The following is an 18,799-nucleotide window of genomic DNA, read 5'->3' as shown; positions in this document are numbered from 1 at the left end:
TTTTTTTTTTTCCCTTTTGCCAAAGAAAATTACATTGCCTCGCAATTGTTCTGGTAAAATATCATGTCATTCTGACCGGTAGTTTTAAAGTTAGTGTTTTGAAATCGCAACTTTAATTATAATCACCCTGTATATGTAAAATAATAATTTCCAAAATGTTGAACAACTTGACAGATGTTTTAAACCAGCGTTTCTTAAAACTGTGGGTCGCTAAAAATTTAGCAGTTTTGATATTTCTTTAACTTATTATAATAATTTTACAATTGCCAAATATTTTTACACAATGTATCTGAAAATAGATAAAAATAAGACAATATATACAAAGAAAAAAGGAAATCATTTCAACACATTCTTTTTATAATAGAAACATTTATTTTAATTGCTTTGCATGTGATGCTATCATTTCGTCTGTTACTTATTTAAAATTTTCACACTGTTCTATGTCTTAAATTAGAAATTAAAGTTAATGATCTAAAACTGCAATAGTATATTACAGTACATGTGAAAAAATTGACAGTTTCACGAGTGTGTCGGATTTGCGCAATGCTTATAGGGTCCCCCAAAATTTTCGTAAATATTATGGGGTCTTGGGGGTCGCAAACAGATCTCAGCGATAAAAAGGGTCGCAACTGAAAAAAGTTTAATAAACCCTGTTTTAAAAGTTTACTTTTAAAATTATTTCTGAGTATTACACTTATCTCTTAAATTTATTTACATATGGTTTTAATTTAATTGTAGAAAAGCATTTAAAACAAACTATATGCCTTTTTTTAATTTAGATGGCACGAGTAGCTTAACTTCTGTCCAATTTTTCTTATCTTATCTCTATCCTTATCTTTTTTCATCCTTTATTAGGTTAATTTGCACTTAGCAGTTGAAGAAGGTAGTTCAAAATCTATCAAAACTAGTACTGCAATTTTTTTTTTTTTTTTTTTTTTTTAATTTACGCTGATTCTTAATGTTGGACTTTGTTTTTGATGATTTTTTAAACTATATGCCATTGAATTTCCACCTTCTTGACAATTAATTCTTCAAAAATATCCTTTTCTCTTTTTTCCTCATTGTCACTGTGACATATCTTTTAAGACAAGATGCTAAACTGCTATAAGAATTACAGTCATCTTTCCTTTATTTTCAATATTAACATCTGTGTAACACACACTAACACATATGTAAAGATACAAAATATGAAAGGAAATTGCTAACTAGTGAAAGTTCTTTTAATTCATGTTTTTACTTTGGTTGCATCCCCTTCTTGTCTTAAAAATACTAAGATGTGAATCTAAAGTGTGTTATGTCTCTTATGCAATTAAGCTGTAGTACAACACCTCTCAGCCAATCAAATTAAAGAAATACCTTCTTATAATCTAGCCCTTTGCTGTTGTGTACCCTCTTTTCTATTTCGCTAACTGCTGCTTCAACATATTGTTTAGCCTCTGCTAGCTATTGTCAATTTGTCTAAAAAATGGCTCTATAAAATTATGGGTGCATAGTGCATCCATAATGATATGGAAAAGAACATATGTCCTACGGGTGAAAATTATGGCTACGTCTGTCTTTAACAATCATCCTTCTATCTAAGTAATAATGGCTCTCCATGTTATTACAACACAAATAATCATCACTAATCCATTGCAGGTATTCTTGAAATCATTCCATCACACACATATATATAGGATGCACATTTAAGTCCGGTACCACCTATTTAACTTCTGAACAGCTGAAGCTGTAGTCATAAAAGTGCATACCTAGATAAAGCAGCTACGCCATACCAAATGAGACTGCTCATGATGACACCTGGTTGAAAATGGTGGATTTATCATTCCCATTTCGAAAACTGTGCAAGATAGGAGGAAAAAGTGAATCACAAAGTTGTAGAGCGTCATCAATGTAGTATGAAAAGGCACCTAATGGGCATGAATGTTATGAACAGAACATTTTAAATGTGCATTTGTTCACAATTTCCTATACTGTCATGTAACAAAATGATGTTATGTATGAAAGGAAAAAAAAAAAAAAAACTAGTTACTACAAAAAACTTTATTTTCGATATTCAAATTTCTCTCCATCAGCTTAAATGTACATGAGGACCCTTGTTATGTTGATTGTTATGTTATTTGATGTTGAATGTCAGCAGAACATGAAGGATTTTCCAGTGTCCAGTAATGGGTGTTCTCCTTATTGTATATTTCATTCTGCAAAAAGCATGCCTCATCTATCCATATTATATCTGCCAAGAACGGCTGAACCACCATCTAGTTCATGATGAAGTTGCAAGATGTAAAATTTCTCTAGGCATCCCACATCCCATGCCTGATGAGGTGTTGGCCAGTATAGATGAACATCAGTTTCATGTGAAGGATGTGGGCCTGCAGAAAAATGCAGCTGATACAACTACGGTGCCATTCATGCCTTGCACACACATTTACCATAAAGCAGAACCATCTCACAATAATCATTTTTTGAAAATCATTCATAACCATGAGCTTCAACATATATTAGGATATTTCTTACAGAGCTGTCTCAGGTGAACAGGTGTTATGTTTAATATGCTATTTACATAATGCACAAATTTCTTACAAAAAGCTCAAGTTGCAATGAGCTGATGCGTTTTGCGACTTCATTCTGAATATTGTTTACTCTGTTTGTAAAGGCAGTGAGTACTAGAATGCTTTGGCAGTGAGTACTAGGAAACTGTGAGGTTTGAAACCAGCTCTTTTGATTGTGAATTACAAGCGATACTACCATGCCTTCGTGGCGTTACAGTTTCAGGAATTCACGAAAAAACTAATGTGCATTTTCAGCATTCATATCCACAAGATATCTTTTCGTACCAAATCAATGATGCTCTACAACTTTGTAATTCAAATTCCTTCTCCTATCCCATACTGTTTTCAATACAGGAACATTAACTCTGCTGTTTTCTGTTGGATGGCGCTGTAAATGGTCTCATTTAGTAGCGTACAGCAACTTTACTATACCTAGACACCACTTTTATGATTATAGCTCCAGCCGTTTGGCAATTAAACTGGTGTTGCCTGACTTTAGTAGGCACCCTGCATATACATATTTATATGTATGTGTGATGTAGTCTTTGTGGAAGATGACACCAATTCACTCTTTAATCATGGTTGAGAAGACTGTCGTTTAAATGATGACTGGTGCAAATCACAGCTGGCTTAATGGTTAATACATCATTTTTATTTTGCACAAGAAAAATTATTCAGAAATTCATTTCTGCTTACAACTGGAACAACACTGAACGTGTTAAAAGCATCCCAGATTTTCTATATAAAGTTTACATAGAGAAGAAAGGTGATGCAAGAGACGTTGTTTATTCAAGCAGCAGCAGGCGAGAAAAAGTAACATGCACTAATAGCGGTGATATTCATAGCCAGAAGGTCTTTGTGTTAATACTGGACTAAAGATTTCACAGTGCAGAGAAACTGCAGGGAAGAGTGACATAACACGCTGCAGAGCAATACAAAATGGTGCTACGTGTATATTTGAAACACAGATATGTTTAATTAAAATTTATAAATTTAAAGGTCTATTGCTAATTGATTCCAATTAAATTTAATAATTTTGTTTCACATTTACATATCCCCCCCCCGTAACAGAAAAAAACTTGGTGAAAGAAAAGCCTTTTGAGAAAAAGCATTAGTGTTAGCAAAGGAAGAGAAATTTTGTAGAAGATTTACAATATTTAGAATTGCAATGAGAAAGCAAATAAGTACTTCAGGGACATATAGTGCTGAGGTTTCAATATGCCCTGTCATTTGTTGCATACATCTTCTCACATTTGAATATAAAAAAATACAGAAACAAAATATTATATAATTTGGAAATTGGAAGTGAAAAATCGGGTAAAAATATATTTATGGGTAACCCCTTGGTGAAAATTGGCGATTTTTCACGGTACATGGATACTGATCTATTTTCACTTAAAAAAAATCATCGCAGAATTGCACAAACTAGGCTCTTGGCGATAAATGAAATAACTTTGCGATAATACATGAGGTACCCTTCTCTCTACTCTAACCAAAAATGGAATTAAAATTGAATTTGAAAATCTCTAAGAGATAAGTTTGATAAGTTCTTGAAATATTGTTGAAACACTTTTTTTTAAATGTCCTGAATTTGGAGTATCAACCCTTGAGAGTGTTCAGAATTCTCAAAAAGGAATCTGAAGAAGATTTCATGAATTTTACAGTCAGTTGAAAGTCTTGTAAAATCATATGTTATAATTTAATATGAAATCAAAATTATTCTAATACATGGTTATAAAATTATGTTTTACTATGTATAAAACATATTCAGATTTGGTTATCATAGAGCAATGTAATACTTAATATATTAAAACAAACAAAGCCAATATAATAATAAACGGTACTATTCTGTTTTGAGGAATGTAAAAAATCGCCAAACTATTGTTGATGCCAGTGCTGCCAAAAATAATTGTGGTAACCTAATGCAAGAAAGGGAGTATAATAGTAAATAACTATCTAAGATTATTGTTTTAATTTAGATGAAAGGTTAATTTCATACAATACTTTTTTATTATTATAATTTATATAAAAAAAGTTTAAACATAACTGAATGGAAGCATAAGAGTAAATAACTATTTCAGATCATTATTATAATTTATATAAAAAAAAGTCTAAACATAACTGAATGGATTCTTGCATCGCTATTTCGCTACCGAGTTATCGCTTAAGCATAATTTCATCTCGTTGGTTGTTCAAAACATAATTTTCTATAATGAATCATGCCTTTTCTTTGAAAAAATTCTATTGCACACTTTTCGTTACGGACAATTCCCAAATTGTTAAATCCATAGAATATCAAAAAAGAATTTAAAAATTAAATTAGTATTTCAATGGCATCTTCAGAAATATAGAACTATCTAAACTTATGCAATTTGAAATCAGCGTGTATGCTAGATTTGGCGCTTTTGCGCATACATTTTCGCAGCATTTTTTTTACAGTCCTCAAAACAGAATAGTACCTAATAAACTTTCACAAAAACGGAAGGTTCTCTACAAGTGAATCAGCATAACTACCTGATTTGCTTCTAGAGGACCTGTGAGATGCTTAAATAATATTACACATAAAAACCTCTGTTCCTTACAAAAGATAACAGTTTTTAGTACTATATGATAAGTTTCAATTTAGTTTTATGGCCACAGAAATTCCTTTACATTAAGTACTTATAATGCAAATAAATAAATAAAAATTAAAGTCAAATATTTTGTATCCTGAAGTTATGTCACAGAAATTTAGTACACATAATCTAATAATATCCTACAATAATAATAAAAATAAACTGAAATATATGTGTGTGTAGTATTACTTTGTACTGAAATTATAGTCAGAGGATTATGGCCAGTGGGAAAAAAATACTACTGATCAGTCAATTCACGACCATAAATGACTTTCCTAATTAAAAAGAAATAAATTGAAAATTGGGGATTAGGAGCATGCCTAGGGGGACAGCAGGTATGTGTTATTGCTGGCTTTATACTTCTTAAAAGAGAGGATATAAGGAGTAATACACAAAGTATAAAACCTGGGGGGTCACATAAATTTTAATGCATAATTTGGGAAATAAAATGTACTTATTTTGAATAGCTATTCCAAATAGTTAATTTAAACTCACTTGTTGGGTTAAAAGGTCAGAGTCTGGTAGAATGGACAATTTCTGATTTCTTTTTAGTAAGGTAATTTGGCTTGTCTATTTCAAAAATAACATCAAAATATTGATTTAAAATTTTAAAAGGACCTAAAAAAGAAGAAAGTTTTCTAATGTTTCTAGTATTTACATTGCAAAAAAGGGCTAAACCCTGTTGCTTGCCAAAAGCAGCTAAAAGTTATTAATCAATAAATAAAAATTTACTTGAAGTGAAAAATATAAAAGATTTCTATTCAAATATAAGGATTCTAAAAATGATTTTAAAAACATAAAAAAGGAAGAAATGTAAGGATGTGAAAGATACCTGTGGCAAAGCCCCATAGTTCCATATATAACCATGATGAGGAAAACAGTTGTGAACATATCGTAGCAATCCTTTCTTAACATCTTGTTTAATAGGATTCAATGCTTCTTTTGTTGCTATCTGCAAAAAAAACATTGAAAATTAATTAATTTTATGAAACCTATTTGAATGGCATATTAAATTTTATACGATATTTTAAATTTCTATTTTTCCCATTTCTTTCATATTTTTTATGTACATGTATACAAGACCTAGCCTATATGGAAAGGAAATTTTATTTATAGAGATTACCTCCATTTTTTCATTTGTCCACCTTGGTACTTCAACAACCATGTTGTAGATTTTATTTTCTTTGTCAGCAAATAACGGAATGTCATGGAATGGTGAGATTGGCCCATTCTCGTCACCTGAATTTACAGAACAAATTAATTAATTTATGTATTTCTTAATCAAAACATGTATTTCCTTTTAAATGACATCAAAATATCAGCAAAATACTTGCAAAATTAATATCATTTCATAAGATCACTAAAGTAACTAAATAACCCTAGCAGCATTCACCACTAAATTATCATAAAATTTATATATAATAATAAAAGAAGGAATTTGTGTGTATTATGTTGGTCTACAAAATTTGGCACACAGCTTTTCAAAAGAAATTCATATGCATTTTTCCTCCCAAAAAAGTGGGTTTTTATGTCATCCACATTCAGAAATCAAACTATTCACAATAATATTTCAATCTTTGTGAATATGAATCATACAGATTGGAAAATTTTATGATAAACTGTATGATAACTAATTTTATTATTAATCTCTAATGCAATTTAACAATTTTTTATGCAATATTTAAATAAAAATTAATACATCACATTACTATTTCACGTACCTATGTACTACCTAAACATGTTTCATCTCCTTATGGATAGCTTTCCCTTTGAGTAGATGACATCAATCATCAGATTTTTCTAAGGAGATGCAATTAGTTTCTTTCTCAATGTTGAACCCCCTCCTCTACACATTATGCATCTTTTGAAAATATTTTTTTAAAAATAAATTTTGGTAATGGTAACTAAAATGATTTAGTTTGATGTTAATGTCTATAGACTAATTTTTTTATTATATATCATTCATGGTTGACTTACATTACATAACCACTACATTAATCTCAATCATATGGACAGGACAAATTGATAATTATCAAGGAGATCAAACGATTTTCATCTTGCCAATTTCACCTAAATTCTGCATGCTATAAAGGCCTTAACTTTTTGAAGGCCTTTATAACATGCATGCAAAGAATTAAGGTTATAAAGGGCTTAACTCTTTGAAGACCATAATGGCTCAGACGGCCTCAAGAGCCCCAAACAGCCGAAATTCTGATGTTTTCTTCCCTTCCTTAAGGTATGCAGTAGCAGGTTCAGTTTCGCCAAATGCACTATATCAGATTAATGCAGACAGCTTGCCCTAAAAGGATTTATTTGTAGTTTCTTATCTTTATTTGTTAGAAGTAGAAAGGATGTCATATGAAATCTTCACTCTTCTTTATGTGCTAATAGATGGGTTGGGGAGGAAATTGCTGTGACTCTCGAAAACCATTTTGGGTGGTTCAGTATTTTAATGTACAGGTTACGGAAGGTTTCGGTTTTCAAACAGTTAAAAGTACAAACATATTGTTACATGCATACAGGTTCATAATGGACTGAATGCACACAAAACCGATAATAGCTTTATGAAATTTATTTTCCCAAAAGAAGCACTTTACAATTCTGAAACTTGCAAAAGTACCAGTACAGCTCTTTTCAGTATGGCAGAGTACAATCAGTATGTCAAACTATTAAGAACACTGAACACAAGGCAATACAAAAAGCCTTAAACGCGTAAGCTCACAGTGACCTCTCAATATCCTGAGCTGAACTCTGAACTAAACAGAAAATTGATACTCCTTCTGGTTCTTACATAGTTTTTCTGTCTGCCAAGAAATTTCCAAAACTCAAGAAAGCTCAGTATGTGATTCACTGCCTCCTTCCATTAATCCAAGTTTTTTGCAAATTCAAAACTTGAATTTGCAAAAAAAGAGCTGTTGTCAGACCTATTCTGACTATGCCTCTCCGGTTTGAACAGCGGCAACGGCAAAAGTAAATCAAGCAACTACAAGCAATTGAATCCAAAGTATTGCGATATATGACAAGTGCTGATTACTTTGTCAGTAACGAAATGATCACAATGATCTGAAGATTGAATACATCAAGACTTACTAGGCCAATACAAATTAAAAGTTCTCTCCAGCGCCAAGCAGTGTGAATTCTTCTATTTCGGAACTTTTCATTATGAGCTCCTAAATGAGGATAGGTATCTTAGACCTTTCACTATGCACATGTTTGCACATAACCAAAATTTCCCTATGTGACAAGCCTGATTTTAATGTGTTAACCATTTAACTGTCAAGTTATTTTGATGATTTGGGTACACAAATTGTCAAATTTTTTTATTGCAAAAACCAAATGTTTAGTACAAAATAAAATATACTTAAGTAGTTAAAAATTGATATTTTGATGTACATGGGTAAAATTTTTAAAGTTTTGTAGCCACTGCATATTTTCTTTGAGGCAGCTGTCACTCAACATGGCAGTTGCAAAGTTCGCTTCTAGTGGAGCATTATTTTCTAAAAATGAAAAAAATTAACTATTTTCTAAAACATAAATAAATATAAGTGAATACCTATTAGTAGTTCAGTAATTCAGTCTTATGTGGTACAACTGGAAACACTTTTCCAAGCACAAACCAACTCCAAAATCACTACACCAGAATCGTGATTCCTTCCTTATCTTTTCCCCATTTTTATCCTTTTTCGAACAACACACTTTGCACTGTCTTGTAGGCTCACGTTTCGCAGGAATAGGAGGAAAATGGGATATAAAATGTCGTTCAGTAAGACGGGTAGGGTTATCTATTGTAGGTGGTCTGCCAACATTCTTTTGTCCAGAAGCTGCATCATCATATTTATGTAAAAGCTCTTCTACAACTTGGATTCGAAATTCTAAAAATGTAATACGTTTCCCAACTACATTTTTATAGAGCAAATATGAGTTCCAGAGTACCTAGTAAATGTAAAAGTATCTTTTTATAATATTTTATGTGACGTTTTCGGATTGTTGGATGAAAGGATATTTCCTGATCACAGCGATCTACACCACCCATAGTTAGACCATAATTAGAAACAATCTTCGGCTTGAGTATATCTCCATTTTTTATTTTTGAGGCTGACCATGGAAGTATCATGAATACTGCTCATCAAACAAACATCCTTCATCTTCGGTTGAAGAATCTAAATCATCTATATAACGTTTCAAAGAACTGGACGCTATTTTACAACAAAAAGATCCCATGCAGCTTGAACCAAATAACCTCTAACCTTTGAAATCTTCAGTAAAGTACTGTCATCTATTGAACTGAGCGCACATTAACTTTTCCCGAGATACAGTCGGGTTTGACAAAGAGATGAAGCCGAAATAAACGTCTCCCAATATATATTCGGGTATAATAATGCGATGAACTCAAAAAAAAATTACCCCGAGTAATACTCGGGGGTGACATTTTCGAACACTAGTGCTGTGCCCGAGATTATCTCGGGCATGACAGTTAAAAGGTTAAGACTCCCGATGGACTTGCAGCAAAACTCTTAGTACTTTATCTGTTAATTTCAGCAACTTGGCTATGTTTGTATTTGTTTGTAATTTTATTATCACTGTAACCTGTTTCAGTATTTTTACCACAAGACGAAAATATGCAAATATGCCATCCCAAAATGATGGAACGACAAAAAGATTACATTATGCCATTGCCTAGGCCTGTGGTCCCCTACTGCTCACTTCAACACCACTCTCCTACAAAACCATTATTCAAGAAACACTACTATCATGCACATTGCGGCACTATCTCAATTTGGCTTTGTGCAGCGGCAACTTTTGCGCAAAAATCACTGGCACACAAGCCAAAATAACAAGTCAAAGAATTGCACAAACTTGGTATCCATTAAGACACAATAACATGCCGAACAAATACTAATTCAGAAGTCAAACAACAACAATCAACGTTATATTTTAGAAATTTTCACAGGACTAGTTTCGATGGTTTTCAAAACCACAAATGAACAAGATAGGAAATTATGATTAGATAAGAAAGCCTGGACAAGAATAATCAAGTGGCACCATCTGTTGATAAAACCAGAACTAAAATATAATTTCTTTAAAGGCCAAAGGCAAAGTTGGATTGGAATTAGGATCGTTAACTAGAACAGAAAGATTTTTTTGAATGTGAAATACCTCTAGAAAATCCAGTTCTTCAGTGGAAGATGTTTTTTTGAATAATTTTGGCAGCAGAAAAATTGAAAGTGTGATTTTCGGACCAACAATGTTGAGCTACTTCCGTGTTTCCTTTTTTCTAACATATGCCTCATGTTCCTTGAAGCGAAATTTTAAGGCTCTCCTAGTTTGGCTAATGTAAATTAAACCACACTGGCAAGGAATCCTATAAATACCTCAGGAATTCATATCCGGAATGGGGTCCAATTAGCTATAAAGTTGCACATATTTTGCAGAAATTTAACTTTCGGATCGTTTATTCTCCCATCAATAAAATTCCAAGTTCCATACTCAAGGACCCCATTCCGGATGTGAATTCCTGGGGTATTTATAGGATTCATTGCCAGTGTGGTTTAATTTACATTGGCCAAACTAGGAGAGCCTTAAGATTTTGCATCAAGGAAGATGAGGCATATGTTAGAAAAAAGGAAACACAGAAGTCTTCTGTTGCTCAACATTAATGGTCTGAAAATCACACTTTCAATTTTTCTGCTGCCAAAATTATTCAAAAAACATCTTCCATTAGAGAACTGGATTTTCTAGAGACATTTCACATTCAAAAAAATTTTTCTAGTTAACGATCTTAATTCCAATCCAACTTTGCCTTCGGCCTTTAAAGAAATTATGTTTTAATTCTGGTTTTATCAACAGATGGCGCCACTTGATTATTCTTGTCCAGGCTTTCTTATTTTATCTAATCATAATTTCCTATCTTGTTCATTTGCGGTTTTGCAGCTGAGGATGGTGGTTCGATAAAACCATCGAAACTAGTCCTGTGAAAATTTCGAAAATATAACACTGATTGTTGTTTGACTTCTGAATTGGTATCTATGTACTGCCAATTTTTAACAAATGGCACTCGGAAATATATTTTTACCGAATTATGCTCAAGTCTATATATTTCATAATAATAAGAAAAAAATACTGTCTGATCATCAATAGCATGATCACAAACAAACACGCATGCTCAATTCAGTCGAATTATTTATAAAATGGACAGGTGCGATTTGGGGGGGGGGGTTACTCACCTGCTCTTTAGACCAGATTCAGGAATGTGTATGCATCTATGTGCATATACACAGAAGAGCCAAAACATTGTGACCACCTACTCAATAATGCATTGCAAAATATTTAGCCTGCAAAATACCTGCAACTCCCCTTGGCATGGATACCACAAGTTCTTGGCAAATGACTGGGAACAAGTTGTGCCAAATGTCTAAGTAGCAGTCGCACAAAGTCGACATATTCTGACATGGTGGTATTTGAGCACTGAGCAAACACTCCATGATATCCAATATGTGATATATTGCATTAAGATCCAGTGAGTTAGGTGGCAAAGACATTAATTGGAATTCATTCTTATTCTTCTCGAACTACTCCAATACAATTCAAGCCTTGTGACTTGGAGCACTGTCCTGCTGAAAAATTCCATTTGCAGTTAGGAAGATAGATGCCATGTAAGGGTGAAATTGATCTGCAATTATGGTCAGTCATCTACAGCTTTCATGATCTGCTTTACCACAAGTGTCCCAGAGCTGCCCATGAAAGCATCCCCCAAAGCATAATACTGCCACCACCAGCTGATGTAAAACTTGCTGTATAGAGGAGGGAGCAATTGTTGTCCTAGAAGACTGCATACCCTGACACGACCATCACACTCAGGATGACAAGTGTTGATTACTTTGTGATGAATGAGAAATTGTATTTCATCCAACCAGGCAACTGTCTTCTACTTATCCATGGTGCAGTCTCAATGTTCTTGGGCCCATTCTAGGCACACCTGATGATGATGCTTGGTCAACAGAGGCACACGAGTGGGACATCTGCTGCCCAGTTCCATATCCAACAGCGTGTGTTGAGCTGTGTGTTCTGAAACACTTGCATTTGGACCTGCATTGTATTAAGCTGTCAGCTGTCTCACTGTCTGGCGCTGATTTTGCTGTACAGTCTCCGGAGGAATAGTATCCGACGTTCTTTCTCTTTGATGATGTTGTGGTCGTCCAACACCTAGACATCTACTGCTTTATTCCATTATAATTTCTTTTAATAAATACTAACTACGGCAGATCATGAACAACCTAATAGTCATGCAGTTTAGGAGATACTCATTCCAAATCTCCATTGCAAATTACTTCTGCCCTCTATCAAATTCACTTAGATCAGCAACCTTTCCCATCATTTGCAAAAGTAAGTGAAAGACGATTCCAAACCGTCTCCAGCGACAGTTAAATACCACTCTCACTCAATCACGTACCCTCCACATTATCCAGACAAGTTCATTGAAAAACTAAGGAATGGTCATAATGTTTTAGCTCGTCAAAGTAAGTGTACACACATACATGCATGCATACATGAACACACATATCCATATAATTATACAAGCATTTCTGAATCCAGTCCTGATAGCAGAAGAGTACCTTTTTTTTTTTAATCCTTTTCCTTAAAGTTTTTTAAATAAATTCAAAAAACCAAATATCAAACAGCAAGCAAATAAAAATAAAGAAAAAAAGACAATTTTAATAATATTCTCTGGAAAAGTTATCCTTAGACATGCATTTCTCTAACTTGTACACTTGCTGGAAGGGTTCAAGCTTTCAATAAAATAATAAAATGCTTAAACAGTGACCTGATTTCTTACAAACAGCATCCAAATCGATATATCTAAAAAAAAAACCTGAACACAACTTAATTACCTATATACATTTTGAAAATAAAAATTACATTCACTTATGTAATAATTTTTTTTTTTTTTTTTTAATGCATACACCTTTACCAATTCCTTTTTTCCAAAGGTTTTGAACTTTAAAAAAGAAATTTAACTCTTAGATTTTTAAACATTTAGAACCCTTAAAACCTTTTAAGAGTCTGCTCGAAAAACCATGCATTACCTAGAACTCATTAGTAGCATTTTTGTCGATTAATAATGCAACTTATTTTCAGATTCAATAATCTGTGCCATGATCATTAGTTTAAAATTTTAATCTCGTCTTTACAACAAGAGCCATACCTCATAAAAAGTGTAAAAGGCATCAACAAAATATAAATAAATAAACAAAAATGAAGCTTTATTTGACAGTTTTTTTTTTTTTTTTTTCAATTACGAACTCGGAAGTAACATATTGCAGCTGAATTTAGACTCACTTAATATTTGCACATGAAAGTTACTCAGCACCAGACAAACACCACCTCATTAATGCAAGTCTTAAAAATAACTTAAAAATCAACTTCAAAATAAAATTCAATAAAATAATCGCTGATCAATATTAAAAGATAACAGAAAAAACTTATGTTCGCAGGAGATTAAGATTTATTAATGCAAAATTAACTCCATAACAAAATTCTCTTCTACAGATATATTATAATACACCTCAGTATGCCAGAGGAAAAAGTGACAACAAAGCGAATTAAAATTCGACATACCTACCGTCACAGCTTACATATATTTACTTGCAGATACACTATCAGTACAGTGAAGGTCAGCTACAATAAAAGCACTGCTTAATAAGAACTTCGTACTAATATGAATTAACTATATAATTTTAGGCCAGTGTCAAAACATACATTTCTATTTTTTTCTTATTGTTAGAAAGAAGAAACAAATTAAGCTGGGAAGAGAAAAATTAGGTCATATAATGAAAAATCACTTACTATAAAAGATTCTATATCCTAGCGTATTGGGAGATCCTCTTTCAACTATGGAGAAAGACATTTTTCGAGAACCTATAAATATATTTTTCTGGTGTTTCTGAAAAGAGAGAAATCGATTTCTGAGTAACCCACAGCGGGACGCAAAAGACACACACTTCAACACGTGTCTACTGAATATCATCAGCGCAACGTACAACGGTATAGCTATTATTTTTCGGATACGTGATCAAACACTTAAAATAAAAACCTGTCAATAAAGTACTGCCATCTAGTGACGAAAAAGGTAGCGGGAACAATTCAAAAAATAGACTCAGTTACAGTTAGGTAAAACGACCTGAGCGCAAAAAAAATGTATCCTTGATTACTTTTATTATCAGGATTTTTTATATTTCTAAATTTTTGCAGTATATTTTGTGACCATAATTTACAAATATTTATTTGATTTTTTTAAATTTCTTATAATATTATCTGTGAAAGTTATCCTTAGACATGTATATCTCTAACTAATACATTTGCTACAAGTTCGATAAAATAACAAAATGGCAAGACTTCTCAAAATCGAATACTTAATTTAACAAAATCGAAACGGTCTGAAAACAAAGCATTATGTATTCAACATAATATTCAAACGGTAACGATACACAAATCAGAAAATGAGAGAATAAAATGCATCATCAAGTAGAGAAATTCTTTAGAGATGACTGATCGTGACATAGTTCAGAGGTTATCGCCGAAAATAACACTGCTTTTCTTGATGTATTAAGTTCAAACATTCAATAAAAATTCTGGATGGAAAACTTTCGGACCACTCCAGAAAAAATCCGTAGAGCTCGATGATGCAATCGATTACATTTTCCAAAGCAAAAAAATAAAACAATCCTTTAAATCAGGGGTTTGCAACCCCAGGCACAAGGCCTAAATGTGGAACGGGGGATGATCTTTAATAACATTCGGAATTGTTGCCAAAGAGAAACCTTGAAGAATTTTCGGTATTTAGTAATTTGATAAACGTAGAAACAGACTATCGTAAAGTCATAAACAGATCTTTGTAAGTCGAAGTATATGCGGTTAATTACTGCACAGCTATAAAATATTCTGACGCAACACAATGCACACGAGCAATGACAGAGAAGGATCTGATATTCAGCGAGCGTGTTTCTATGTGCTTTTACCCTCGGTTTCATTTTCGCATCTGACGTCAAGAAAATGAAGTTTCCTCGCGCGCTTATAACCTTGGAAATGCTGAAAGACACTGAGCGTCCGAGCGAGCTCAAAAATAATTCTTATAAAATCTGCTTTTTATCGAAATATGTGGATTCTTGCGTAAGATACTTAAATATTATTTCTCATAAAAAATCGTTATAAAATTACAATGCAGTAATGATTCAATATAAATTAACATGCAATATTAATAATAATGATTATAATTACGAATTCGAACTATTTTTGCGTAATAATGAAGCAAAAAATTTAAGAACTGAAATATCACTGCCTATTAGATACTTGTGCATATTTACATACAAAATTCTAAGCCGCTTGCACATTGTGAAACGCACTTTGTGTGTGCTCTGCATACGCATTGTAAGCATAGCGCGTTTATAATAATAACAATAATAAAGTAAATAATAAATAATAATAAATTAAAAATAACATTCATAACAAGGCTAACACTCAAGACTTCAGCAAGGTTTCGCAGCATTCTAACATATTTTATGCGCATTTAAAAGTTGAAACAAAATGTTTTGTTCCAACGTATCAAATATGATACGGTGGACTTCGCTGCCGTATCACATTTGATATGGTGGTCCCATGGAGGGAAAATGAAGAGTATTATTAGTGGCGAAAAGGTTAAGAGCGGCCGAATGTCCGCTAAAAATTATCAATGGAAAGACATATAACAGAGATGGCAGCAAATATATCTGGAAAACAAACAACTTATTTATTGAAACTTCGGTGTCCGCACTGTAGCAGTTGTTGAAATCCGAATGATGTGTCACGGTTAGCTGTAACAGCCCAGTGTTGGACAGACCGTATTTATGAGGAACTGTGCTGCTTATTCCCAATTCACAGTACGACTAGGAGAGAGGACATAGCTTTCGTGTTTATCAGTTATTTTGAAATGTATTTATGTTGAAAACAGTTTGCGTTACCTCTGATCGTGCACCTGCTTTAGCTGGTAGGAACAAGTGTTTTGTAAAACTTCTTGGAATTCACACTGCCCGTCACAGATTGAGCTCACATTGCAGTATACATCAACAGAATTTGTGTGCGAAGATCTCTGCACGTCAGATAAACGCTGTGATGTAAACTGTTGTTAAGATAATCAATTTCATCTAATCTCTCTCTGCATTAACTCACAGACATTTCCTTTTATTGCTGGAAGGAATACAGAATTCGTATGATCTAACTTCGTCGCTGGCTTAGCCGAGGTAAGGTGCTTGACGTATTTGTGTCATGCTTGGATGCAATCAAATTATTCCTTAATGAAAAACGACATTTCCCAGAAATGTGTAATAAAGGTTATAAAGTATTTTCTCTCCTTCTAGCATGCCTTAGTTGTGTAATGGTCAGCACACTCGGCACGTATTCGAGAGGTTCAGCTTCGAGTCTCGGCGAGGGCACTGCTCATTTTTCATGTTTCCTGCTTAAGATAACCTATATAATGTCTCTACAGTGGCACCCGAAATAAAAGGTCGTGGATGATGATTCTTCATCACCAGGATTTGACAATTGAGTCCCCTAATCCCCAGTCGCCCTTTAAGAGGGGGAATATATAAGGCATTTCTTCCTCCTTCTAGCATGCATTCGTGGTGTAATGGTTAGCACATTCGCCGCGTATTCGAGAAGGCCAGGTTCGAGTCCCGGCGAGGGCATTACTCGGTTTTCATATTTCTTGCTTCACAAAAACTTAATGTCTCTACAAGGTTTCTTTTGCAAGTTGTGATTTCTCGCTGATATTACAGCACCTCTCAGTGGCTTAAAGAAACGATTTCATGATGAGGTGCAAACAGTATAAGAATTATAGGAATGCTGGCTGTGCTCGTATAAAAATCAGATATGCCATATTTACTAAGTATTCGTCCCTTTTTATTAATTTAATCATATAAAAATCTAGAATTGAAAATTATGCGAATAATGTAATTTTCCGAAGATATGGTTTCAGCAAAACATAAAAAATAAAAGTACTCTTGGATAAACTACCGATAACTATCAAAATATTATCCCTAATTCACCATACTCGCGAAAATCCTCACAATATGGCACGAGCGTCTTTACATGAAGCTAAAGTGACTGCGTGGTGCACCATCGTAAGCACATTCGTTCTCGGTTCGTACTGCTTCGAAGAACTCACTTCCGCAGGTATACAAGCGTTCTCCACCGCAAGTCCTCGGCAGCAGTACAATGTCATTAATGGAACTGTATGGATGCAAGACGGTGCTTCTTCACACATCAGTACATGTTTTCGGCAAGTGTTGCAACGGCATTTTGGAGATAAAGTTATCTCCCGTCATTTTGCAATTTCGGGGCTACCGTAATCCCTCGGCCTCACTCCGATAGATTTCTGGCTATGGGGTTATCTGAAATCTAAGGTGTACACATCAAATCCATGAGATTTGTCAGAGTTGCAAGAGGCCATAAAATGTATATAACATTCCTCCTACGATGTTACGTTAGTCATTGTTGTCAACAATCTTCCACACGCAATATGTTATCGTCTGCGAAAGTGAGCAGGTTGAAAACTCGTAAACCCAATGACAAATGTTTCCTTTCTCTTACTGTCATTACAATGCTTTGTCCTTTAGTATGCTCTTTGTAAATGTTTTTTACGTTGGGAATATTTGTAATAAGTGTATCGTTCCAACGTCATTTATGGTTTTTCAATGCGGTGATCAATTTGCGTAAGACTATGTATTTATATACCTAGTTTGTGAGAGGTTGGTAAGAGGGTTGAGGTAAGTGAATAATTCAATATGCTTCTTTCCAATAGGTTTTCTAATGTTGCTAATAGATGCTGATTACTGATAAACTTTTTTTCACAGAAACAATAGCTGGTTTCTGACACTGACAGGCATAATGATTTTTCAGAACTCTGTATAAGGTTTCGAGGCAGTTAAATGTAAAAGGTTGCCGAAGCATGCCTTAAAAAGAGATGCGCGATCAAGTTTCGATCGAACTAAATACTACATCCGAAAAATGTATAGCCGCACTAGTGACAAAGCAGTTAAGGCAATTTAACGCTGGTAGTTCTCCCTAGGTTTGATCATTAATGAACGGGCTGGTTGCGTGGTGGAATTTTGTGGTTTTCTCGAGCTAGTTTTTCAAAATGTCTTCTTCGAAGAGGTATCTCACCCTTAGGGCAGATAGCTCTATTTTGTCGTATTCAAATACCCTCAAGTAATGTAACCTAATCGCAAGATTAGTATGAGAAAGGACGTATCAAATAACCCTTTAAATATTTTTGTTGTGGAGTCTATTTCTATAAGAGGGTCTTTTAGAATAAATACTGGTTTAAGCTGAAAATTCTGTTTTGGATAGAGAAGAAGCTACAAACAGTTTTCCAATTTCAAAACTCGAAACCAATTTCTTGTGCACATTTAACCCTTAGCCTGTCGAGTGATTATCTGCGAATCTCTTTAAAACTGTCGCTAGTTTTGGACCGAACTTCCCGTAAAATGTCGCGAAAATAACCCTAAACCTCTGAAAATTGTCAAGCAGTTCTTTTGTTATTTCCCATCCCTCCCAGAATTTTACTTCAATGATTCCGCTAAGTGAGATTGATTGCTATATATT

General features: G+C 33.7%; 1 protein-coding gene across 5 annotated transcripts in view; it reads right to left on the bottom strand.

Moving 5' to 3' along the window:
* The window catches only part of Nurf-38 (Inorganic pyrophosphatase Nurf-38), a 114,422-nt gene that overhangs the window by 36,469 nt on the left and 59,154 nt on the right, over window positions 1-18,799 (bottom strand). For 3 of the 5 annotated variants that reach the window (XR_015042594.1, XR_015042592.1, XM_085821917.1), the window contains 3 exons: window positions 14,009-14,105; window positions 6,288-6,403; window positions 5,997-6,116 (listed from right to left, as the gene is read on the bottom strand). Coding sequence is in view for 1 of the 5 variants with exons in the window: in XM_085821917.1 (XP_085678043.1) it covers window positions 5,997-6,116; window positions 6,288-6,403; window positions 14,009-14,105 (333 nt within the window). In the remaining 4 variants the exon portion in view is untranslated. Of the gene's footprint in view, window positions 1-5,996; window positions 6,117-6,287; window positions 6,404-14,008; window positions 14,269-18,799 lie in introns of those variants that run through there. The other 2 variants (XR_015042593.1, XR_015042595.1) reach the window with 2 other exon arrangements.

Source organism: Stegodyphus dumicola, chromosome 8, assembly GCF_044657685.1.
Source record: "Stegodyphus dumicola isolate Sdum_Otavi_A_Nest chromosome 8, ASM4465768v1".
In the NCBI taxonomy this organism is placed as follows: Eukaryota; Metazoa; Arthropoda; class Arachnida; order Araneae; family Eresidae; genus Stegodyphus; species Stegodyphus dumicola.
This window is presented reverse-complemented; position numbering and strand designations above follow the sequence as displayed.